This window comes from Dermatophagoides farinae, chromosome 9 (assembly GCF_024713945.1).
Source record: "Dermatophagoides farinae isolate YC_2012a chromosome 9, ASM2471394v1, whole genome shotgun sequence".
NCBI lineage: Eukaryota > Metazoa > Arthropoda > Arachnida > Sarcoptiformes > Pyroglyphidae > Dermatophagoides > Dermatophagoides farinae.
The window spans coordinates 582,628-607,658 of NC_134685.1; the positions used below are offsets into that span (position 1 = coordinate 582,628).

General features: G+C 31.2%; 6 protein-coding genes across 7 annotated transcripts; 3 read left to right on the forward strand and 3 right to left on the reverse strand.

Annotated features, from left to right (window-relative positions):
* Window positions 1-43: 43 nt before the first annotated feature.
* Window positions 44-3,463, reverse strand: LOC124497444 (alkylglycerol monooxygenase). 2 transcript variants are annotated; one of them, XM_075733943.1, is made up of 7 exons: window positions 3,274-3,463; window positions 2,887-3,187; window positions 1,932-2,235; window positions 1,473-1,856; window positions 992-1,403; window positions 668-914; window positions 44-602 (listed from the first exon to the last, which is right to left on the reverse strand). In XM_075733943.1, exons 3-7 carry the CDS (start codon window positions 2,172-2,174, stop codon window positions 149-151), a joined length of 1,740 nt encoding a protein of 579 aa, XP_075590058.1. In that variant the 5' UTR covers window positions 2,175-2,235; window positions 2,887-3,187; window positions 3,274-3,463; the 3' UTR covers window positions 44-148. The 2 variants fall into 2 exon arrangements, with proteins under 2 accessions (XP_075590058.1, XP_046917052.2); XM_047061096.2 differs by lacking the exon at window positions 3,274-3,463 and having other exon boundaries at window positions 2,887-3,267.
* A 3,165-nt stretch (window positions 3,464-6,628) lies between these two features.
* On the forward strand, window positions 6,629-8,011 carry LOC124497446 (retinol dehydrogenase 12-like). The gene is made up of 2 exons (XM_047061098.2): window positions 6,629-7,697; window positions 7,769-8,011. The coding sequence occupies exons 1-2, from the start codon at window positions 6,766-6,768 to the stop codon at window positions 7,878-7,880; spliced, it is 1,044 nt and encodes a 347-aa protein (XP_046917054.2). The 5' UTR covers window positions 6,629-6,765; the 3' UTR covers window positions 7,881-8,011.
* Window positions 7,936-10,456, reverse strand: Nup50 (nuclear pore complex protein Nup50). The gene is made up of 4 exons (XM_047061378.2): window positions 9,844-10,456; window positions 9,367-9,769; window positions 8,644-9,288; window positions 7,936-8,581 (listed from the first exon to the last, which is right to left on the reverse strand). The coding sequence occupies exons 1-4, from the start codon at window positions 10,070-10,072 to the stop codon at window positions 8,167-8,169; spliced, it is 1,692 nt and encodes a 563-aa protein (XP_046917334.2). The 5' UTR covers window positions 10,073-10,456; the 3' UTR covers window positions 7,936-8,166.
* Window positions 10,457-10,739: 283 nt separating this feature from the next.
* Window positions 10,740-18,090, forward strand: shtd (anaphase promoting complex subunit 1). The gene is given in 4 exon segments (XM_047061164.2): window positions 10,740-11,098; window positions 11,156-12,640; window positions 12,642-17,225; window positions 17,294-18,090. Coding segments are annotated over 4 exon segments (6,882 nt in total). The 5' UTR covers window positions 10,740-10,813; the 3' UTR covers window positions 17,822-18,090.
* A 428-nt stretch (window positions 18,091-18,518) lies between these two features.
* On the reverse strand, window positions 18,519-22,237 carry atl (atlastin GTPase). The gene is made up of 4 exons (XM_047061763.2): window positions 21,196-22,237; window positions 19,392-20,556; window positions 19,104-19,326; window positions 18,519-19,041 (listed from the first exon to the last, which is right to left on the reverse strand). The coding sequence occupies exons 1-4, from the start codon at window positions 21,452-21,454 to the stop codon at window positions 18,796-18,798; spliced, it is 1,893 nt and encodes a 630-aa protein (XP_046917719.2). The 5' UTR covers window positions 21,455-22,237; the 3' UTR covers window positions 18,519-18,795.
* A 135-nt stretch (window positions 22,238-22,372) lies between these two features.
* Window positions 22,373-24,759, forward strand: Caf1-55 (chromatin assembly factor 1 p55 subunit). The gene is made up of 4 exons (XM_047061764.2): window positions 22,373-22,977; window positions 23,067-23,528; window positions 23,597-24,312; window positions 24,401-24,759. The coding sequence occupies exons 1-4, from the start codon at window positions 22,953-22,955 to the stop codon at window positions 24,455-24,457; spliced, it is 1,260 nt and encodes a 419-aa protein (XP_046917720.1). The 5' UTR covers window positions 22,373-22,952; the 3' UTR covers window positions 24,458-24,759.
* Window positions 24,760-25,031: the final 272 nt, after the last annotated feature.

Here is a 25,031-nt window from a genome sequence, read left to right on the forward strand (position 1 = left end):
GCACCATCTATTGGATGCAAAAGCTGCAACAAGCTTTAGATAGATAGAATATAGATAAATGTCATATATATTTATTAAATGTAGAAATCATTAATTATAAAACTTTTTTGCAAAAAAAAAAAAAAAAAAAATTAATTGGTTAATTGATTTAAAGTTCGATATTGTTGGATGTTTTGAAAATATTATTACAATGATCGAAACGAAGTGCAAAAATGAAAAACATAAATGTCAATGATATGACCATTGTAACGGCATACAATGCAATTGCCCATGGTCGTCGTTGATTGATGACATTGATATTGTTACTATAAGCAAATGCACTAATGCATTTATCTTCTTTCAGTAATGTGGATTTATTATCGCTGGCCAGCAATAATTCGGCTTTAAATGATTTTGGATTACGGCGTGCATTTCGGAACCAAAGTATCAACCAAACAGCGATCGATACGATATGAATCAATCGGATTAAGCCCAACATATAATCAATAAAACCATGTAAATGCATCGGTGGTGTCAGCTGTTCAATCCATGGTTGCATAACATATGAATCGAATGGAAAGAATAAAAGACAACGTGATGATTCCACTAATGGTCCAATCGATCTGTAAATAATAGATTGTGATTAGATTTACTGATCAATGAAAAAAATTTGATTCAATGTAATTACCGTCGATCAAATATGGTGCCAAATGATGTCAATGCAAATAGTACATAGAACATGATGATCATTGCATTCAGTGGTGAATTACGGACCAATGGATGATCGGTGATAATATAGAAACCCATTGCAATAATAAAACTATGCAACATAACATAGAATGATTCCCAGAATGATATTTCACAATCATAACGTTCAATTGGTGCATGAATATCAACAGGTGGAATATCGGACAATAATCCAGTTCGTGGTTTTCCTATGTTCAAAACAAATTGAATCGAATCATCATCATTATTAATGGACATGACAAATGAAAATAGAGCAAACACATACCTGGTGCCCATCCTGGTCCATAGAATAATGCTTTCATTTTATCACCAAATGAATTCATTGATTTGAATTTTTTCCATACAGAATCATAATAATAATAAAAATGCAATGTAATCGTATCGAATGTTTCATATGGTTTTTCTGTGGTGCCAAAAACAATTTTTTCTTCTTCAGCTTGATAGGTGCCGAATATGCGATCAAAAACCATCAATAGTGCACCATAATTTTTATCAATACACCATGGATTTTTACCATGATGTACACGATGTTGTCGTGGTGTATTGATAATGTATTCGATTGGACCTAAATGTGATACAACTTCGGTATGGAGCCAAACTTGATAGATCAATGAAAATTGCATATGTACCAATAGGATTGGTGGCGGTACAAACAATGCCAATGGTGTTGGGAAAAACTATAAACGACAAAAACGAAACATTATGGATCAATCAATCAATTAATGTAATGTAATCTATGTACATACCTCATAGATGACCAAATCAACAACTGTATCACGTAATGTAACAGAAACATCAACTTCAACGGCATTATGATGAAATTGATGGCTTGCCCAGAATATATTAATTTCATGTAATGAACGATGTACCCAATAGTAGACAAACTCTACCGATAATAATGATATGAACCATGTGGATACACAATTTTTGGGCAAATCAACGATACGATAATTATCATAAAGAAAATAGAATAATTTCATCACCACACCCAATAATGCTACACGGACGGCTACAAATATGAGACCAGCACCAATATTGACGATTACATCGCTTAAACGTGAAAAACGTTTACGTTGCATTAGACGTATCATTTGTTCAATAATGACCAATACACCAAATATTGGAAATATCTAAACCAAATTTAATTGAAAATTGAATTGAATTTCAATCATCGTGAAAATTGAATATAACATGGAAACACTTACCTGCACTTCATAATTGGGAACATCATCAACATTCATAAATATCGATGAATTTGGTTTAACATAATAAAACATCCAGCCAAGTTGTTCAACAAGACCTTGTGCCATAAGCGATGTACAATGATGAAATGCATCAGTATGATCGTTAGTGGTGGTTATATTATTATGATTAACAGCTGCAATTGGTGCCGGTATTGAACCGATAATTGAATCACTGTTGGATGATGATGGCGGTGGTACAACCATGATTGATTTTTATTTATTGATAGAACAAGTACGGATATAGAAATTTATTGAAAAAAAGAAGCTGAAATGGAGTGAGAGAGAGAGAAAAAAGAATTTAGTGAAAAAATTTCCAGAATTTTCAAAAGTGTATCATGTTTGGTCACATAATTGGGTATTTATCGTTGGAATCAGAAAAAAAACAGAAAAAAAAATTGATTGGTCAGCAATCCACAATAACTAACGAATGAATGAAGACAACAAAACACAAAAAAAGTGATCAAAGTTTGCAATGTGTTTTTATATAACCTAGTAAACAAGAAACAAGTTTCAATGGCAAAGAAATTGATGATGATCATTGATCATGATTCAAGATCAAGATCGATAAATAACACGATGAGAAAGAGAGAGCGAGGATAGTTCACATTATGTGGACAGGCTCTTTTTTTAACACTGATGTAATTAATGTGCAGTGGCTAATTAATGAACAAAACAAAAAGGGAATCAACAAGTTTTTTTTTTTGAACAAAAAAAAAATTTGGAACACCACTTTCATCATGGAGATGATCGTGGATCATTTTTTTTTTTTTGATTTTGATTTCACAAGAGAGAAATTGATCGACTGACTGACTGAAATGAAATATTACCATGTTCCAAATTTTTTTTTTGTTTGTTTTTGACACACACAAAAAAAAACAAAATTCCAGACATGCAAAAAAAAAAAAATTACACTTACCAGACACATGCACAGAATATCCGTGTATATGAAAATAGAATTCCGAACGATAATATTCGTTGGGTAGAATATATTGGAATAAAATAAAAAAATTCACAGATTTAAAACAACAATGTCAAAATAAAGACAGACCAATAATGATTCGATGATTCGATGGTCAATGGGTATTTATTGGTCACCGTCACCACTATCAGCAGCAGCAGCAGCAGCAGTAGCAATAAACCACGAACGAATTAATATTTGCCATGCGTCAAGTTTTTTTTTCTGCTCTGTAATAATATAGAGGGATGGTGTTGATAATCTTTGACCATTTAGTTGGCAAAAATAGAGTTAAACATAAGCTGATTAGTGATTATATTACTACAGCACACACACACACATACTAACACCAGTGAAAACTACAATATGGTTCGCATTATGATATTGAATACACACGTATCGTGTTTTTTTTTTTTTTTTTTGTATTTTATTTTTCTTATCATCAACATTTTTTTCTTTTGTTTGTGTGTGTGTGTGTGTGTGTCATAGGTCGAATCACGTACACACACACACACTACTCATCAAACGATTGATGATCATGATTTCCATCGAACAAACGAAAAAAAAAAACTTTTAGCACATACACACACACACCCAAAAATTATTTTCATTTTTCATTTTTTTAATTAAAACAACGTAATATTATTATAATTTATAAACTTGTTTCTCTAGTACAAAAAAAAAATTCGATGATGATGATCAGATGATCCCCAAGGATCTTGATCTTGATCGTTATTTAGTTTTTTTTTTATTCTCCATTTAATATTAGTCAAGGTCCTTGGATTATAGATGGATAAAAATTCATCATCACTAGGATTATTATATTATTACAAAAGTTCAAGTACAAATCAAGCCTAAAGGCAAATGTGAAAAACGAAAAAAAATCATTTGATAATCAGATGATTTCAAATGATTATGGTGATCAAAATAAATGAAAATAAAACAAACAACAGCTCAATCCATATTCACCATCATCATTTGATGGCCATCTGATCATGATGATCTGTTTGACCGGATCATCATCAGACATAAATATGTGGAGAGCCACCTGATCATCATCTTGTTCATTCGATGTCGTTGTTTGTTTTTATTTTTTTACATACTGTCCTGGATCGATAATCATCATCATCATCAATGATGATATTGAATTTTGGTATACAAAAAAAAATTTGAAAATCCATGATGACCTTGAACATGTGTGTGTGTGTGGGGGGGGGGGGGTTATTCTTCGATATCGAACAAGCAAAATGTTCTTTTTTTTCCAGGGCCAATAAATCCTTTTTTTTTGCATTTTTGTTTGACCACATATCGTTTATTGTCAAACAAAATCTTTGTTTTGTTGTACATTTCGTTTTTTTTCGGATCATACACACACACACACAAGTTTTTTTAAAAAAAATGTACGATACACACGATATGAAATGTGTCAATATATACAAGATCAATGTCACGTTGTCCGTTGTCAATCTTTCAGTTCGAGTGGTGATATTTTTTTTTTATTTTTTTTTTTTTTTTGTTTTCTCATACTTTTTTCTCATTCGTCGATATGAATCATAATGTCCTACATATATACAAAGTATGATTACGATGATGATGATGATAATAATATAAAAAATTTTTCTATTTTATTTATTTATATCAAAGGAATATATATTTACATTAAGTTGAATAGCATTACAATGAATCTAAAATTACAATTATAAATATGGGTCAGGGAATTGTTATGATTTCGTAAAATCATAACAATACCGAAAATGGAAATCAAAAATGATCGATTAAACCGATCCGATCATCAAAGGATATGGTGAACACATGAAAATTTAATTTTAATAAATGTAAAACATCCTGTCATGACTGTAACAAATGACAAAAATTACCAAAATGGTAATGTGGCATTTGAACATCTGAATATGTAAAACAAAACAAATTGTAATTTTGAATTTATTATATAAGCTAATCCAAAATGAATAATAAAACACGATAATTATTGTTGGTGAATTTGAGTGAGAACTGCAATATTGATTTATTTGCTATAAATATAATAATAATAATTACATATATGATAGGATTTATCCTGTACATTCCTGAGAGCTACTCAGATCAATCCTTACGCTCTCCATGGTCCTCTTCAGCACCTGACCATGGATGTACGCTTGGATCTTCTCTGTCAACCCCAGGCTCTCAGCATACTTCCTGAAGTGTCTCGTGACCAGACCATCCCACGTTAGTACAATCGGTACTGTGGTCACTTTACTGCCATACATCGACTTCAATTCGTTGTCCAGCAGTTCATATTTTCGACGTTTCGTCGATTCTGTATTCGGGATGATCCTCTTGTTGGTTATTCCTACTTCCACTAGCATTATCTCGTTCGTTTTCATGTCATGGACCATCAAGTCTGGTTTGTTATTGGACATCATCATGACGCTTTTTGTAATCAAAATTTATCATTCCGCCACAATTAGTTGCTAAATGTTCCACACTCATTGTGCCTCTTCGGCAATTCGGGCATCTGATCCGGTTATAGAACACATTTCGATCTTGTAGCTTGCAAGCCATTGCTTCCTCTTGCGGGGATATATTGCCTTTTCTAAGCCACAAGGATGATTGTTTTGTATCAATATGTCCATCTTCATTTTCATATAATATTCGATGCATATTCTTTTCCATGATTCGGTTCAATGATAATATAATAATATTAATAATATTTTATTTTAATTTGTCCCCTAGAACTAGTCGGGAACAACTAGGGGAAAATGAATTTGCACAAAATGAAATCAAAAAATAAGTAAGAAGAGAAAGAAGAAAAAAAAATGACAAGATGAACAAATGAAAAGAGAAAAAAGAAAAGAGAAAAAAAAGGAAGAAACAAAGAAAAGAAAAGAAAAGAAAAAAAATTTGCATTACAAAGCTCAGGTAAGGTAATTCTTTTGGTGATATGATGATGATGATGGAACAGGATGATATTTTAAATCAAAATTGTTTCCATCTTCTGGCAACAGGTGGCGACATGTGGTCCATTTTTTTATTTAGCAAAAAAAAAAAATTTCAAAATTGACCATTTCTTCTTTCCATTGGTTTACTGTTGTACATCATGCATCGTTGATTTTTCCATTTCGATTCGAGATTGAATTGTTTACACACACAAACAAAAACAAAAACAAAAATTCAAGGATAATGATTTACAACCAGCCAACAACATTTAATAATAATTATATATGATAAAAAACCAGTGAACCAGGACCAAAAATAAAAAAAAAGAATACAAATAGGATGCCCAAAAATGGAACCAACAAAAAAAAAGAAACAGGTGAATGTGAAAAAAATTTAAAAACATCGATACAATCGTCCATCCACAATATATCGATAGTATTTCGAATAATTTGAATTCGAATAAAAATCATTTGATTGATTTGTAAACTTTTCACTTTTGTTTTTTTTTTGTTTTTTTTTTGTTTCTCAACGAAAATTGAAAACAAATATCAAGATAATTTCAAACTTACACTTGACATTTCTTATTATTATTATTATTTTTTTTTCTTCATCCAAATAACATTTATTTTGACGCAATATCCTGGTCAAACAAAACAAATGAACAGCAACAACGACAACAGAAATCCTTTCGTTTATTGTTTCAAGTTTATTTGACAAAGAAATTTTCACACTTTGTTGAACAAACAATGTTATTTTCTCAAATGAAAAATTTACCTAAATATTTTTTTTTTTTTTGGTGTTCACCATGTCACCACCATTTCATTGTCATTCTTTATTCGACTTGGATCGATCTGGAGCTTTACTGGATCTATATACTACAGCCATTCATTCATTCATTCATTCATCATGAATGCCAATAATAATGGTTTTTTCTATCGATTCTATCTAATGTTATATTTTCAATTTCAATCTATAATTGAATCACAAGCAAATTTCCTGAACAATATCGGTGTATATCGACGAAGACGTGCAAAAATTCCCGATGAACAAAAATTAACTGGCCATACAGTGGTGATTACTGGTGCAAATTCCGGTATCGGTTTACAAACAGCTCGTGTTTTTGCACGTTTAGATGCAAATGTTTTTATGCTTTGTCGTGATCTTGATAAAGCTCGTAGTGTTCGTAAAGAAATTTTGGATGAACTTCAACAGATAAACAATGATGATGATGATGATGAACGAATCAAAAATCAGATAAAATTGATACAATTAGATTTATCATCATTGGAATCAGTACGAAAATGTGCTGAAGAAATCAATCGTAATGTTGATAAAATTGATTATTTAATCAACAATGCTGGTATTATGATGTGTCCAGAATCCAAAACAGTGGATGGATTTGAATCACAATTTGCAACGAATCATCTTGGCCATTTTTTACTTACTAATCTTTTGATGGATAAGATTCGTCGATCATCATCGGCAAGAATTATCAATTTATCATCAATTGCACATATACCCGGTACGATTCATTTTGATAATATCAATCTAGATGGTGGCCATTATACACCATTGAAAGCATATGCACAAAGTAAATTGGCAAATATTCTGTTTACCATTGAATTGGCAAGAAAATTTTGTGATACAAATATTCGTACTTATGCTGTACATCCAGGCTTGGTCAATACTGAACTTGGTCGTCATCTTAATGGTTTGGCATTATGTTTACTTAATTTTTTTCGTCGTATGATTCTAATCACTCCAGAATTGGGTGCACAAACCACATTACATTGTGCATTCGATTCAAATATTAACGCTGATTCTGGTGGCTATTTTGCGTAAGTATTGATTTTTTATGCTGAAAAATTTCTCGCAAAATTTAATTTTTTATTCCAAAAAAAAAACAAAGAAATTGCCGCCGAATCAAAAATATGGTGAAAAATGCAACAAACAACAACAATGATGCTGAACGTCTTTGGCAATTAAGCTGTAAAATGTGTGGAATTGAAAATTTCAAATGATCCATCTGGATCTAAATAGCAAATATCGAACCGGTGGTTCACAAACACAATTCGATTTTTCATTTTGTTTATTTAGTTGTTAATTTATTCTTTATTTTATTTTATCTGAAACAAAAAGTTTATCAATGAAATATTTGTTTTGTTGTTGTTGTTGTTGTTGTAAAAAAAATGTCATACAAGTTCAACAACAAAAGTGAAGAAAAAAAAACAAATTCAAATTACACACTATGGTTGATTGATTATTGTTTGAGGTAAAATTATATATGTCCTATATATATGTTTTGTTTTATGTTTTTTTATATTTCATTAGATTATCATATAATTCATCACAATCTGTTTGTTTAACACGAATTAAAAATGTTACCGTTTGTTTATCAACATCAGCATCATCCACTGAATCATTATTATCATTGTTTTTCTTCTTTTTCTTATTGTTGATCATTTCTAATAATGGTGGATTCGGTACACAAGTAATAAGAACACCTTTTCCTTTATCGGCTTTACTTATTGGTAATGAATCAATCAATGCAATATTCAATAAAATTGTTCCCATATTTGTATCGGCACGAATCAATAATTGTGATTTACTACCACCACTACTGCCATCATCATCATCTTCAGTATTTTTCGGTGTTTTTATGTAAAGAAAACCCAATCCTTTTTCAACAAAATTATCATTTTTTTTATAGTACAATTTACACCTGTGCGAAACACAAAAACAACAAATCAATTAATTCAGTCACAAAACGCCACCACCACTTACTTTTTCGTATAAACAGCATCATCTTCATTATGTTCAAATGATTGAACTTTAGGTGGCTGTTCGCCATCACCATCATCGCCAGTAGTTTCAGTATTAGAATCTTCCACTTTTTTCACATTACTATCACCGAATGATGGAAATGATGTTGAAATCGGATTTGGAAATGTAGTTGGAAATGATAGTTTCGGTTGTTGATCACCATCATTTTTGTTACCGAATGTTTTTATGGAATCAAATTTTAATGATGAAAATCCCGTATTATTACCACCACTTTGTTTTCCATCATTATCATCTTTAGCAGAAGAATTATCTGCTTTAATACCAAACGAAAATAGCTCACTATTTTGATTTGATTTCTTTGTCAATGTCGTAGCGGCTGATGATTGTGATGATGATGACAATGATGGTATTGTAAATGATGATGATTTCATGGTTGACTGAGAATCCAATTTTTCATCGGAAACCATTTTTTGATTATTATCACCTTTTTTTATGCCAACATTTTTATTATCCTTTTCTGTATTTTCTGCAGATGTTTGCCGTTTTGTATCTGATTCCAACAATGACGATGATGATGACATTTCACGAAGTTTTTTACATTTTGCAATATATTCTTCACAAACTAATGTAAAATCATAGATTGATCTATATATACATTTGATGATGATATATATGAAACATAAATAGAAACAAACAAAAAAATATGAAGAAATGTTTACTCACTTTGGATTCGATGTATATTGAGAAATGTGTTCAACAAAACTTTCATTCAATTTATTCAAATTTGCCAAGAAAATTTCCGATTTTTTATCATCATCATTATCATGGTGACCATTACTACCACCACTATTACTATTACTATCGGTGCCAGTTGTGGCCGTCATTTTCATTTCAGCTGATGATTTAGTGGTCAATGGAATGGTACTCATGTTATTACCATTTTGTTTTGTACCCAATCCGTCTTTAGATCCAAATGAAAATGTTGAATTTTTTGTATCAGATTGAGTGATGGTGGTTGTTGCAGCAGCAGCAGCAGAAGAATCAGCAGCAGTGGTTGTTGTTGTTCCAAAATTGAATGTAAAATTTGATGATGATGATTTTGTATCACCACCAAATGATGTGAAACCTGATTGTTTGAGATTAATTTTATTATCCAATAATTTTCATTAGGAATGTATATTTATTTATTTATTATTATACCTTTAAATCCACTAAATACATTCGATGTTGCCAACGATGATGATGATGATGATGATGAATCTAAATTTCTTCGTTTAGCTTTAATTAATACACGATTTTTCAATACTTCTTGAGTGGCCGTTTGTTTTTCATCATCAATTGATGATAATGATGGACAATGATCATGATCATCATCATCATTATTATAATTATCTTTAGTCAATTGATATTCAGATGTTCGTTTGGACATTATTTTACAATCAATCACAAACAGAGAAACAAAAAAAATTTTTGGGCAATTTATATATCAAAAACAAATTTCAACACTTTGTGATGAACAACTCAAATCATCATCAATATTACAATCTCTATAGAGTGAACCTAATTATATAACTTTCTTCGTGGGATTTCGATTTTTTTTTTTTTTTTTTTTGGTCGAACAACAGAAAAAAAAACGTTGTGAATCAGTGTTGTCGTCCCAATATATTCAATAAAAATGCCGGCGCCTACACGCACACACACACACACACGCGTTATATTTGGAAAAGACAGAAGACATGAAAAAATGCCTGTCTTTTTTTCTTTCTTTCTTTGGCCTCGATTTTTTGATTTTGATGGTTGGATGTTGCTGCTTGTGCAAGCCATGCATATTTTTTTTTTTTTATTATAAAAAACAGCCTTGTTCTGTTCATAAACAATGTATTTTACCCTGTTTTCACAATTATGTACTAATGGATTTGTTGTTTGCTTTGAATGATAATCTAGCTGTTCATATAATACATAATAATGTTATGCGTGAAAAGAATTCAGGAATCTAAATTCTTGTGATAATAGGGTAGAACTTTTTTTTTTTTTTTTGCATTTGTTTTTTTTTCATTTCTCTCTTTTTTTCATATTTGACACATGTTAGTGGCGGTTTATTTTTATTTTTACAAATCTTATTAGCTTAAATTCAATTCGATTCGATTTGTCATTCATCATCAAACAAAATATGGTCATATCGTTGGATAATGAAATCTCGCCATATGAACCGTTTGGTCGTTCAATTATCGAATCGATACCGAATCCAAATTTAACATCACGTCAATCAAAATCTGATCGAAATAATTCATATGATGATAATCTAGTGTCCGATAATGGTGAAAATTTTGCCTTTAACAATGATTTTATTACTGCCGAATTAGATCAATGTAGAGATTTATTTCGATCAATCAATGAAACCTATGATGGTTCATCATCCAAAACGGCCACAAATATAACGGATCGATTTCCAATGGTGAGTTTTTCAGTAATAAATTTCATCCAAAAATTAATAGATTCGAAAATTAATTAGACTGATTTTTGGCGGCTACGAAAAACTCCCAAAGGTGAAGAGGAAATCTATGTCAATTTAAATTCATTGATTCTTAGCCATCGTCCATCGAATAATAATGGACAATCATTTTTGGATAAATCATTAACATTACCGGATAATATTATCGATGCTTTATGGTGTGATTTCACAATCACCGACGATAATAATCTAGCCATGTCGTCATCGATTGGTAATGATCATCAACGTCATCATTACAGTAGAAAAAGGATGAAAATACTGAAAACATTATGCATATTGGATGATCATTATCGTTTACATATCCTATCAGATAATGGTGATTATTATCAAAAACATTTACCATTTCGTGTGGGAAAAATGGTGGCCACTATTGATCATGGTCTTTTATTCGAAAGAATAATTGGTTCAGAATCTCGAGAAATGCCAGATTTTCCGGCCATTTATTCATTATCAAATCCATTGAATGATTTATCACCAGTTTTGATGATCATGCCCAAATCATCATCATCATCATCATCAACAGCACAATCGTTTTCGAATCAGCAACTAAAACTAATCAATATTATTGTGGAAAAAAATTTAGCCATTTTTTATTGTTCCCATAATAATTGTCATCAAATATATCAATTTCGTTCAGTAAAAGATAGGGATATTCATCAATTATTTCTACATCATCATTATCAACAGCAGCAACAACAACAACAAAATTATTTGAATATTTCGAATAATCAAAAATCTGTTGATAATAATAATCATATGATGGTAACACCGGAAAATCCTTGTAAAAGACAACAGCAATTTACTAATTTTGGTATTACATCATCAATAAGTCGATCATTAAGTAATAATCTTATACAACAAATGGTACAAAAACAAGGTTCATCCACATCATTAACAACAACATCGGGTGGACTTTTACATCATCATCATCATCATCATAATAATCGAAATTCATCATCACCACTTTCAACACAATATCATTCACCATTACGTCATTCATCATCTTTAATGCACCATCACCACATTCTTAATAAAATGGATGTAATAGATATACCACGTACACCATCACCATCTGTATTAATGTCAAATCTAATAACGAGTCGTATGGATTCACCAATATCACCAAATCCATTAAATATTTATCATACAACAAATCCACGATTAACTGATCTAGATATTGAAATGTATCTAGATTCAAGCCGTAATACAACATTGATGATTGATTCACCAAATTTAAATAGAATTTTTCAACCAAATTCTCCATTGAATATGACCAATCAATCATTGGCAGCACAATCCTCACCGTCATCATCACTGATAGTGAATATGAATGGAACGATATCATCATCGATCAATACAAGTCGAACTATTGATCAATCGCCATCAACTATTGAAAGATCATCAGCTAGATTTTTGCCAAATGAATTTGAATTGGCTATGGAACATATTTGGTCCGAAACATCGATCCATCAGAGGTCATCAAACACAATCATCACATTCGATGGCAACAAAAGTTTTTATTACAAGGGATTTTCTTGGCCAAAATTATCTTGGTTTAGTCATCAATACAAATAATCGATCCAATGTTAATCTGATGTTATCATCATCGGATTCTGCAATAAATAATAATTCATCAATATTGAAACTTATACGATTTGATCAGGCTTCAACAACCAATGAAGACTCAACAAATAACAACAGTGATGAAAAAATGAAATTTAAATACATTTTTACAGCAACTAAAATATTTACAGTTAAAGATGCACAGCCATTACCATCATTAAGTATGATCATTGTTGTTGATGAGACCAATACATTGATATTATATAGTGGTGTTTTTAAAGTTGCCATCATACATTTACAACAACCCACAATGTCATATCTAATGTTACAATCATCAATTCCAATGGAATCTTCATCATCATCAACAACAACACCTGCAAAATTATCATCATGTCATATTAGTTCTACCAATGCAACAACATTATTAAGAAATTCATTAAAATTTCAAACACCAACAACAAGTCCATTAATTGTAAATACTAATAATTTTACACCAGAATTAAGTGAATTATTGGAATTTTCACCACCATCATCATCTACAAATAACATTACTGGTCAAACATCTCGTCTTTTGCATTCATCACCATTTGATTATTCCACACAACAACAACAGCAGCAACAGCAACACCAGAATCATCATTCACAAAAAATTTCAAGCGATTTTGTTTTCATTCAACCACAATGTCCAGGACAATTTGGTAAAATTATTGGACTTTGTGATTCGATTGATAATCGTGTTACAATTGTTCAACGATCATCATCAGCTAAAGACAAAGATGATTACCGTTTATATCGTCTATCATTTCCATTAATGGCATCCACATTTTTAGTTGATAAATGTTTAGCCGCTTTACGTCAATTATTGCCAAAAGATCAGATTATACATCTATTAGCAGCATGGTATACATATCGTAATTCAACAAATAATGAAGAAGATATACCGGAATGTATCCTATTCAAACTTTGTCTATTTTCATCCATTGGTTTCGATAAAGAACGTTTGAAACAATATTATCATTGTAAAAATGAAATCATATGTTCATCATCGACAATGATGGCAAATTCAAATCTTACATTTAATCTTAGCACATTCAATGATGACCAACAACGTTCGAGTAGTAATAATGATTTATCACGAATGGAAAGTAGTAAAAAAATTCGTATCGATAATGATATTGATAATAATGGTAATGATGATGATTTCTATCAATTAATGGCTGAAAATAATATCGATTGGATTGATAGACCACCACCATCATCATCAGCATCCATATTAAATAAACAACAATCATCATCATTATTATTATCATTAAAATCTGAACATTTTACCTGTCCAGGATTTTTATATCCATATACAGCACATATATTGTATTCATTACATCTTGTATATGAAGATTTGAAATTAGTTGAAATGAATTGGCCATTATGTCGATCATTAGTGGATCTATTATATTTATTAGCCGCTAATCTCAATCTATCCGCTTATTTGGATCATTATTATCGAGATTTTTCAGAAATTTGTATGGAAATATCATCTGATTCTAATCAACAATTTAAACAACATACAGATAGAATTATTTATCCACCATATTTTTGTACACGACCACCATCTGTTTATAATACATTGTATACATTGTTGAATAATGAAGAAGATCAAACTACTACATCTGCTGCTGCTTCTGCTGCATCAATATTATTTCCATATCTTGGATCGGCAACAAAATTATCACCAAAATCATCAACAACAACAATGATTGGTGAAAATTCAAATGTAGTAACACCAAATATATTCAATATGATATTGTTATATTCAAATCTAAATTGTAAACAATTGATACATCCACAATTAGTATTACAACATGTTGGACATAATAGTTTTAATTTTGATTCAAATCCATCGGCATTTGTGAATATGAAAAAATTTGAACAAATTATTGAACTTTATGATGATCAACAAAATGATGATCGAAATAGTAGATCGAAAGATTCAAAGGAAAAAATTCTTCTATTAATGTCAGCATTGGATATTACACGTGAATATATTAAACGATTACCATTTGGATTAGCATTACCACTATGGAATATAGTCTATCATTTTCGAGATAATCCAAAAAAAGATTGGTGTTCATCAATTTATTCACTTATTGATCGGCCAGATTTATCGGCATTAGAACAACAGCAACCATATTGTTTTGCCCGATCATCAGCATCATCAAACGCTATGGCAAAACAAATGACAACAAATGAAATATTAACAACACAAACAATAAATATGAATGAAGAATTGGAATATTTTGACCTGTCCGTTTTGCGATTATTATTTCCAAATGATCAACGATTACATGAAGCATATCGAATGTTATTGTCATCGAAACCAATGATAATCGATATAAAACAAGAACCTGGCGTACCAGATAATGAATTTGTTGAAGAACAAGAAAAACATTTGCTTGCATTATCATTTCGTACAATGGCTTTGCCACTTGGACGTGGTATGGTTACATTACGATCATATAGTCCAACTGTTATTGAACGTTTTCCAATACCACCATTGGTATTACATGGTAAAGTTCCACCAAGACATCTAATACATTTAAGTCATATTGATGTACCACCAAATATGAATGTATGGCCATTATTTCATAATGGTGTATCGGCTGGTCTACGAATCTCTTCGGCGCCCAACAGAATGGTTGATTCATCATGGATTTTGTATAATAAACCATCCAATAATCAATCAGCTGATGATCATTATGAACATGCCGGTTTTCTACTTGCACTAGGTTTAAATGGTCTTTTGGATAATCTTTCCATAATACATCTACATGATTATCTTTCCAAAGGAAATGATCTGACTAAAGTGGCAATATTGCTTGGATTGTCTGCATCTCGTCGTGGAACAATGGATTCAACTGTATTTGCTTTACTTGGAATTCATCTTGAAGGACTATTACCATCAACTAGTACTGAATTAGATGTTTCACCAATTGTACGAGTAGCTGCGGTTCTTGGAACCGGATTATTATTTCAAGCAACCGGAAATCGTTATATAGCAAAAGTAATGCTTACTGAAATTGGTAGACCGCCTGGTCCAGAAATGGAACATTATATTGATCGTGAATCATATGCATTATCCGCTGGTTTAGCATTTGGTTTAGTAACACTTGGTCGTGGTAATCAACTGATAAATGTAACAACATCGGATGGAATATCAATACCGGATCAATTGAATCATTATATGTTGGGTGTACATAAGAAAATGTCTACATTACAAAAAGAAAAGACTAAAACACCTAGTTATCATATACGTGAAGGTGATTGTATTAATGCCGATGTAACAAGTCCTGGTGCAACTTTAGCATTGGGTATGATGTTTTTTGATACTGGAAATGCAGCTATCGTACAATGGTTAGAAGTGCCGGCAACACAGAATTTACTTGAAATGGTACGGCCAGATTTTCTTCTTTTACGAGTTTTGGCAAAAAATTTAATAATGTGGTCAGCAATACGACCAACAACCGAATGGATTGATTCACATATACCGACCATTATCTATGATAATGCATTTCAACGTAATACAAACGTTGAAAAAGGATTGGAAAATGAAATGATGTTCATTGATGATGTTGATTATGAAACAATGACACAATCATATTGTAATATTATTGCTGGTGCTTGTTTTGCTTTAGCTCTACGATATGCTGGCACGGCTAATGATCAAGCTTTTCAGGTGGTCTATAAATATACTTCTAGAATGGTTACGCTAAGTCAGAAAGGCACGAATACCCAGATTGAACAAGCTGGCCGTTCAACTATTGAATCCTGTGTAAATGTATTGATCGTTGCTTGTTCAATAATTATGGCCGGAACTGGAAATGTTGATATTATGCGTATATGTAGATTCTTACGTTGTCGTGTGAATCAAACACATGTTTTATATGGATCATTCATGGCTATTCATTTGGCACTTGGTTTATTGTTTCTTGGCGGTTGTCGAATGACATTGAATTCATCGCCAGAATCTGTAGCGGCTTTAATCTGTGCATTTTTTCCAAAATATCCAATACATACGAATGATAATCGTTATCATTTACAAGCATTTCGCCATCTATATGCATTGGCAAGTCAGCCAAGACTATTGATACCAACTTGTATTGATACAGGCGTTTCACTTTATGCACGAATACGTTATACATTTAAAACCGATTATGAACAATCATCAGTTGCTGCCGTAGTGGAAAAAACTGCACCATGTCTATTACCGGATCTTAACCGATTAGAAACAGTCGAATTAATCGATTCAAATTATTGGCCAATTGAATTTGAAAATGGAAAAAATTTTATCAAACTTGAACATTGTCTAGCATCGAATGGTGGCCATCTTTACATTAAAAGACGATTAAAAGGTTTTAGCTACAATAAAGATTTTATCTATGATAATAGCAATGCTAAAATTCATGGTGGTGGCCGATTATCGTTGTCAAATGGACGACAATTAAATCAAAAGGTATGTTCTAACATTTGATTGGTGTGACTGTTTATTTTTTAATCGATAAATTGTTTTTGTGTTAGCAGAGTTTCACACTGTTTGATTTTACCAATGAAACCATATTGAAAACATTTTTCAAGATTTTCAATCAAACCGGTTATCATACTGATGGTGAATTACGAATGAAGAATAAGATTAATTCAATTCTATATGATTGTGCAGAAGATGAACGTTTGGATTTGTTCATACCATCCATACAATTGATTGCTTCTTGTATAGCTATTGTTAGCCGTCGTCAACAACAATCACCGATGATAATGATGATGATGACAGCAAATAATGTTGGTAGTAGTAATGGTGGTGCGAATTGGTTGAAACCAATCACAGAATATAAAACGAATAAATCATTAATATTATGCCAGATACGTATTGCATCAAATTATCTTAATAAGCATCGTTCCATACGATCAATGATGTCAATATACCGCATGATTGAAACAATTCGTTTTCAATTGGAAGATCATATACGAACAAATGTCAATCTAAGGAAATTATCTGAATATATTCGTGGACAATTATCAATACAACAGATATGCCATACTACTACTAACTAATAATAATAATGGTGATGATGAATCTTTAATTGAATCAATTGTATATTTTAACATTATGCCATTCACTAATGATCAATCAACATCATCGGTGGATGACAACGTCGTCACTGGTAATATGAATACATTTAATCTAATCAAATGGCTGAAACGTTCAAATCAATCAGCATTATTCTTATGTGATATATGGAAAAATTCCTGATTATGATGCTATTTTATTTTTATCATTGTGATTGTCTTCAAACTCAAATAAAAATTTTTTAAAATAAAAATTGAACTTAATGTTGTGTGTGCCTATACTTTGTCAATTAAATTCACAATTTACTTTTTTCTGAACCAAGTGCTGCCATCTATCAATATAAATAACAACTAATTTCCGAGGTAGCGAATGTGGCGACGCCTAGCGGATTTTTACTGAACTAAAATTTTACGAAAAAATGACAAAAAATGACAAAAAATGCGAAAAAATTAGTTCAGTGAAAATCCGCTAGGCGTCGCCACATTCGCTACCTCGGAAATTAGTTGTTATTTATATTGATAGATGGCAGCACTTGGTCCAGAAAAAAGTAAATTGACATTTACAATGTAAATTTTACATCGACAATTTAATCTTATTTTTTTCACAATTATTTTAAAATTAAAATCATCAACTGATTAAAAACTGTTTTCAAATGGAGAATTAAGAAATCTATATAATCAGTTTTTTTTATTTCGTTTTAATTGAAAAAGTTTATTTGATAAAAAGAGTATGGGAAGGATTGTGTGTTTGGAGTATCATTAAAAATTATTATTAACTAATTATCATCATTAATTGATTTGAATAATTTGAATGGAAATTGTACGATTCATATTCATCATATATTCAGTTCGAAGGTTTTTACATTTTTTTTTTTTTTTTTTTTTTTGGTTGCTGCTTGTGGTTGGTTGGTCGAATGTTTTCCCCATCTGATTATCATATGTACGATTCAAATATATAATCAATCTTTCCGCGTTTTTCGTTTATGTAATTCTGTTTGTAATTGATGGCTACCACCACCACCACCACTACTACTACCTGTACCACCAGCCCAACCGGATGATGAGGTAGTATTCGTTTGATTGGTTGAAAAACTTCTAGTCATATTTACGGCTGCTGAAGTAGTTGATGTTACATTCAAACCGGTAGCTTGTGTTATAGATGATGCTGTATGTGATTGTATGAATGTTTGTAGCTTATCCAATAACTATAGAGAAAAAAATAAATATCAATTTGTAATCGATAATTGAAATTGAAAAAACAACTTACAAATAACCAAAGCTCTTCGGAAAAATGATCAATAATCGATACGAAACTGGGATAATTACCCGAATAACGACCAAAGACATATGCAATGAATATAGCCAAATCTATCGTACCAATTGAAACAAATATGTTGGCCACTTTTTGGATACCGAAAACTTCAATGATACGTGCAGTCATGAAACAAATGAAACAGGCCATTAACAGGATTAATGGTGTACCAAACAGGCTGTGGTGAAAAATAATATTTATCATTAAAAAATGGAATTTGATTGTAAAATGAAGACTACATACCCGAAAACATTTTTACTTTTATTTTGTATGGCAAAATGTTCGAATGCTTGACCCAGCTCTTCTTCAAGCCGTTCACGATATGATACAGAATATTCAGCACCTCCCATCTTTGGAATAGTATCAAATTCATCCATACATTTGACCAGTAAGTCAGCATGTCGTTGTTCCAATGTTGTCGGATTTATATACGGTTGATTACCACCACAAATGGCTTCCATTTCATTCGTATACATATCCTTAACAACGGCCACGGCATTCAGATTATTTGCTTCAGCCGTCGCTTCCAACATGGTTTTCGGTTCAGGCATTGTATCACCAGCAAATACATTGATATAAACTTTGAAATATTCCAACAATTGTCGTCCAGTTATTGGACGGCCACCGATTTCTTTGGGTATAATTCGGCTAGGTGCCAACAGGTTTGGAACAAATTGACGAAGATGATGAGCAAAATCCTGATCATAATCACCAAGACGACCATCAAAATTCTGTGCAGTAGCAACACGAGCACCAGGATGTGGCATAAGGAAACAGCCAATCTCTTTGAAACATTCACGAATTTTACGGCGAACCCGTTGTAATTGTTCGGGCATGGTTTCTTTAAGTTCCAATTTCTTTTCTAATAATCTATGGCCACCATCAAATCCATATGGATGTTCATATGGATATGACCAATCACGTATGAGAAACACTAATTTTTGAAATGGTTTTTCATGTACAGATTCCAATGCAAGACGGCCATATTCAAGGAAAATTTCCAATACCTGTAGATTATCCTCTTGTAGATTGTGCATTATATTGAAAACTTGTATCGATGATGTCATCGTTGACAATGCAAATACAGTGGCCGAATCTTTTACAGTATATTCACTATCAAAGGCACCCTGTGTATCCATAAGAATGACAGCCACTTCTTTATCATCCGATGTACGAACAAGAAATGGTTCAGACCACATAAGTATACCGGTTGTATCACGTTGACATCCACCACGCCATGAAAATCCTTTCAATGGTGCTGTTGGATCGGCTAACCAATCATCATTTGATGGTGATAATGATGATGAACCATCATTTTGACCATTATTATTATTATTATTATTATTATTATGATTCGAACTATTTGCTTGTAGATAGCCAAGAAAATGATTCAACATAAATGATTTTCCTAAGATAATCAAAATAAGAAAAAAACAATTATTATTATACAACAAATCTATAATATTAAAAATATACAATTGGGTAAATATTTGAAAAACAAAACAATCGTAAATGTCAAAATAATCGTCAAAAAAAAAAGATTTTCTATTTGCTATTTGATATTATTGTTGACTGTTGTCGTCGTTGTTGCTGAGATTGATTTATGTAATCTACACTATGATCTGCTCAGTTGTACATATGTAAGACGTACAAGTACGTACAATGACAATTACGGTATCATTAAAATGAAATTTTCCTTTTTTTTCTTCTAAGCTAACAAATTATCGATCAATCAATCAATCAATCAGTCCTATTATCTTTTTACAAATAAAAAGAACCCAAAAAACTGGAAAATGGATTTCTTTGTTTTTATAAAACATTCTTTTTTTGTTCATAATTCAGATTGATATCATATCGCAATTGATTTACAAGATCTATAATCGATGATCGACTGTGTGTATCTATTCATGTTGTATGTGTACCTCTTTCTCTCAATGTCTCTATGGCTGTAATGTAAATATAAAATTTTTTATGATGATTAATTAGCTTTCAAAAAAATCAATCATCAATAATCAATAAATACAAAATATAATTAATCAATAATTACCTTTACGAAAATCACCAGCAATCGATACAACAACAACGGGTGTATCACGAATTGAATCTCGTAATAGAATTGAACCAAGTGCATCAACATCCAATTCAAATTTACGTTCATCAGTTACTTTTACAATCTGTATTGGCTGTCCAATTAATTGTTCCATTGGATTGGTAATCATTTCATAATCACCATTTGTTGATGATGTCTGCGATGATGTTGATGATCCATTATCATTTATTATTGCAGTTTCATGTCGATCACCCATTATATATACAATTTATTAATTTTTATAAATAACAGAATAATAATAATAACAACAACAACAAAAGGAATGCTGAAGAGGGAGAGATTGGTTGGTAAAATTAAGAAAAAAAAACAACAGGCAAACACAACAACCACCACCACCAATTGCACCAAGGAAGAAAAATTTCAATCAATAATAAAAACAAGAATGAAAAAAAAATCGTCAATGTTAATGATGGTTAATTTAAGAGAGAGACGAATAAAAAAATTCAATTAATGTTCATCATCATCATCATTGTAGTATAATTTAGCCAAAATAAAAATTCTTTTCTTAGAATAAAAACTAGATAAAAATTCTTTCCATGCACACAAACACAGACAAATACAGTTGTTGAAAAATGAAATGAAGAATTTTTATTATTTGGCCTTTATTATTTTCTTTTCACTCACGAAGAATTCTAAATGTTGAACGCGTGTCACTATACTTTCTCTCCGTATGATGTATGCAAAGGGAATAAAAACACGAAACACAACACATACACATACACACAGACAAACAGAAACAGCAAAAACAAAAATATAAATGAGAAACAAAATCTGTATAATTTGGTCTTGAGATCACCACCACTTGTGATGGATAATCCAATGATTTTCGATTTTTTTTTCTGTTGATTATGATGTCTTTGAGTAGTAGCTGATAGTGATGGTAGCTGATGATGATGATGATGATCGAATTGAATTGAAACTCAAATTATAGAGGATGCTATGGAAAACAACAACAACAACAACATCAACAAAAGAGAACAAAATTTTATTTGATGAGAAATGGTGGTAGCAAAAGAGATGACGATGATGAAAAAAAAAATAATTTTCAATCATGTCAACAACGCACATACACACACACACACACAATTTTACATGCAGCAAATAACGCGTTACATGGCCTGAAAAAAAGCAAACAAATCAATTTACAGATCGACAATTTTTTTTTGCTATTATAATAATTTCACTTAAATAAGATATGATAACAGAAAAAAAAAATGAAATTGGATTTGACAATTTCCTACATGCAACTTTTTTTTCACTTGCTCAATTTTATACTTGACAACAATAATAATTTTTATCCAATTGAACATTTTTGGTTAAACGTTGTTGTTGTTCACGTTCGAATGATGATGATGAAGAAAAAAAAAATATTCGATAACGTCATTTATGAATTAGGCAATTTTTTTTTTTTGGTTACAATACTGTCGCTAGGTGGCCTTACGGATTATATATTAGCATTTATGTTTGAGCTTTTGTTTGCCGCTCGAATTTTTTTTTTTTGTTGGATGTGCTTTGCTGATGTGCTGTGTGTGTGTGTGTGCACATGCTGTCAAAGAGTTTACAATTTAAGTTTTCAAAATTCAAAAAAAAATCTAGTAAATTCATTTTCTTCGGATTTGTTTTGAAAAAATTTTTTTTTCTTCGCATAAATTAAATTTTGATCATCGATCGTTGTGACAGTATTGAAAGAAAAAATGGGCGATTCTAAACAAGAAGCCGGTAAGTTGTGTTGTTGTTGTGATTTAGTATTTTGAATTATTATTAATTTTAAAATGTATTTTTTTCTGTTCAAATCTAATTATATATAGCGGTTGAAGAACGTATCATTAATGAAGAATATAAAATATGGAAAAAGAATACACCATTTCTTTATGATTTGGTTATGACACATGCATTAGAATGGCCATCATTAACAGCACAATGGCTGCCTGAAGTACAAAGACCTACTGGTTTCGATTATAGTGTACATAAGATAATACTTGGTACACATACATCGGATGAACAAAATCATTTGGTTATAGCTACGGTTCAATTACCGAATGAAGATCATAGTTTTGATGCCAGTTATTATGATATCGATACAAATGAATATGGTGGCTTTGCATCGGTTGCTGGTAAAATTGAAATCATCCAAAAGATTAATCATGAAGGTGAAGTTAATCGTGCACGTTATATGCCACAAAATTCCAATGTTATTGCAACGAAAACACCATCAAGTGATGTTTTGATTTTTGATTACACAAAACATCCAATTAAACCGGCTGATAAAGGTATGAATTTTCCTTTGTTGTTATGTGTGTTTTCACCATTTGAAAATTTTCCATTCCACTCGATATAGCTTGTAATCCCGATCTACGATTGAAAGGTCATCAAAAAGAAGGCTATGGTCTTTCATGGAATGCCAATCTTAGTGGACATTTATTATCGGCTTCGGATGATCAAACCATTTGTTTATGGGATATAAATTCAAATACCAGATCGGATAAAGTGATTGATGCATTATCTATTTTTAATGGTCATACATCGGTGGTTGAAGATGTCGCATGGCATCTATTACATGAATCATTATTTGGTTCAGTTTCTGATGATCAAACATTGATGATTTGGGATACGCGATCAAGAGATACGAATAAACCGGCACAAGTTGTCGATGCTCATCTGGCCGAAGTTAATTGTTTATCATTCAATCCATTTTCGGAATTCATTTTGGCTACCGGTTCGGCTGATAAAACCGTTGCACTTTGGGACTTGCGTAACATTAAAGTCAAATTGCATACATTTACATCGCATAAAGATGAAATATTTCAAGTACAATGGTCACCACATAATGAAACTATACTTGCATCATCCGGTACTGATCGTCGTTTGAATATCTGGGATTTAAGCCGTATCGGCGAAGAACAAACAAATGAAGATGCCGAAGACGGACCACCCGAACTTCTTTTCATACATGGTGGTCATACAGCTAAAATTTCTGATTTTGCTTGGAATCCAAGTGATCCGTGGGTAATTTGTTCTGTATCAGAAGATAATATTATGCAAGTTTGGCAAATGGTAAGTTTGATATTCGAATCATTAACCCGTTGATTTATATATTCAAATATGTTGTTGACAAACTTTTTTTTCTTGTTTATAAACACAGGCGGAAAATATTTATACGGAAGAAGAGACAGAAGCCAATCCAAATGATCTCGAATAATATGAATGAAGGAATGAAAACCACATTACATACACATCGGCAACATTTATTCAATCCATTTTCAACGTTGATGTTGTTACACACCCATTTCTTTTTTCTTCTTATGAACAACATGAAACGATGATGATTTTTTCATTATTCCAAAAAAAAAGATTTGTAATTTTCATCTTCATCCTATTTGAATTAAATTGAAAAATAGATTTTTTTTAAAAAGAAAAAAAAATATTTGAAATGTATCAATTTATAAACTTACAGAATATATATCTGGAAATTAAATTTTGACCAAACAACAAACAGAAAAATTTCATTTTCTTTCTTTTTTTTCGTTAATTTTAATTCAATTTTATTTTACCATTATGTTTTGGCAAACAAACAAACAAGCAACAAACAGTTTGATTTTTGTTTTCAATACACAGGCAATAAATGGCAATGTGTTTTCAAGGTTTATGTACCGTTTATGAGGTGTTTTCAGTGTATTTGTTTTTTTTTTTTTTTTTGGTTTTTTTTCACAGGTTAATTTGATTTTTTTTGTTGATTTTTTTCTTTTTAGGATCTTTTGTATTTTTTTTGGGGG

Coding starts and splice junctions, on each gene's coding strand:
- Caf1-55 (XM_047061764.2), top strand. CDS start 22,953: ATGGGCGATTCTAAACAAGAAGCCG. Junction 22,978..23,066: donor CGATTCTAAACAAGAAGCCG/GTAAGTTGTGTT, acceptor AATTATATATAG/CGGTTGAAGAACGTATCATT. Junction 24,313..24,400: donor TTATGCAAGTTTGGCAAATG/GTAAGTTTGATA, acceptor TTATAAACACAG/GCGGAAAATATTTATACGGA.
- atl (XM_047061763.2), bottom strand. CDS start 21,454: ATGGGTGATCGACATGAAACTGCAATAATAAATGATAATGGATCATCA. Junction 20,557..21,195: donor TGCTGGTGATTTTCGTAAAG/GTAATTATTGAT, acceptor TGATTATCTTAG/GAAAATCATTTATGTTGAAT. Junction 19,327..19,391: donor AAAAGTAAAAATGTTTTCGG/GTATGTAGTCTT, acceptor TTTTCACCACAG/CCTGTTTGGTACACCATTAA.
- Nup50 (XM_047061378.2), bottom strand. CDS start 10,072: ATGTCCAAACGAACATCTGAATATCAATTGACTAAAGATAATTATAAT. Junction 9,770..9,843: donor TGTATTTAGTGGATTTAAAG/GTATAATAATAA, acceptor TCAAACAATCAG/GTTTCACATCATTTGGTGGT. Junction 8,582..8,643: donor GATGCTGTTTATACGAAAAA/GTAAGTGGTGGT, acceptor TGTTTCGCACAG/GTGTAAATTGTACTATAAAA.
- LOC124497446 (XM_047061098.2), top strand. CDS start 6,766: ATGAATGCCAATAATAATGGTTTTTTCTATCGATTCTATCTAATGTTA. Junction 7,698..7,768: donor GATTCTGGTGGCTATTTTGC/GTAAGTATTGAT, acceptor AAAAAAACAAAG/AAATTGCCGCCGAATCAAAA.
- LOC124497444 (XM_075733943.1), bottom strand. CDS start 2,174: ATGGTTGTACCACCGCCATCATCATCCAACAGTGATTCAATTATCGGT. Junction 1,857..1,931: donor TTCCCAATTATGAAGTGCAG/GTAAGTGTTTCC, acceptor AATTTGGTTTAG/ATATTTCCAATATTTGGTGT. Junction 915..991: donor TGGACCAGGATGGGCACCAG/GTATGTGTTTGC, acceptor TTTTGAACATAG/GAAAACCACGAACTGGATTA.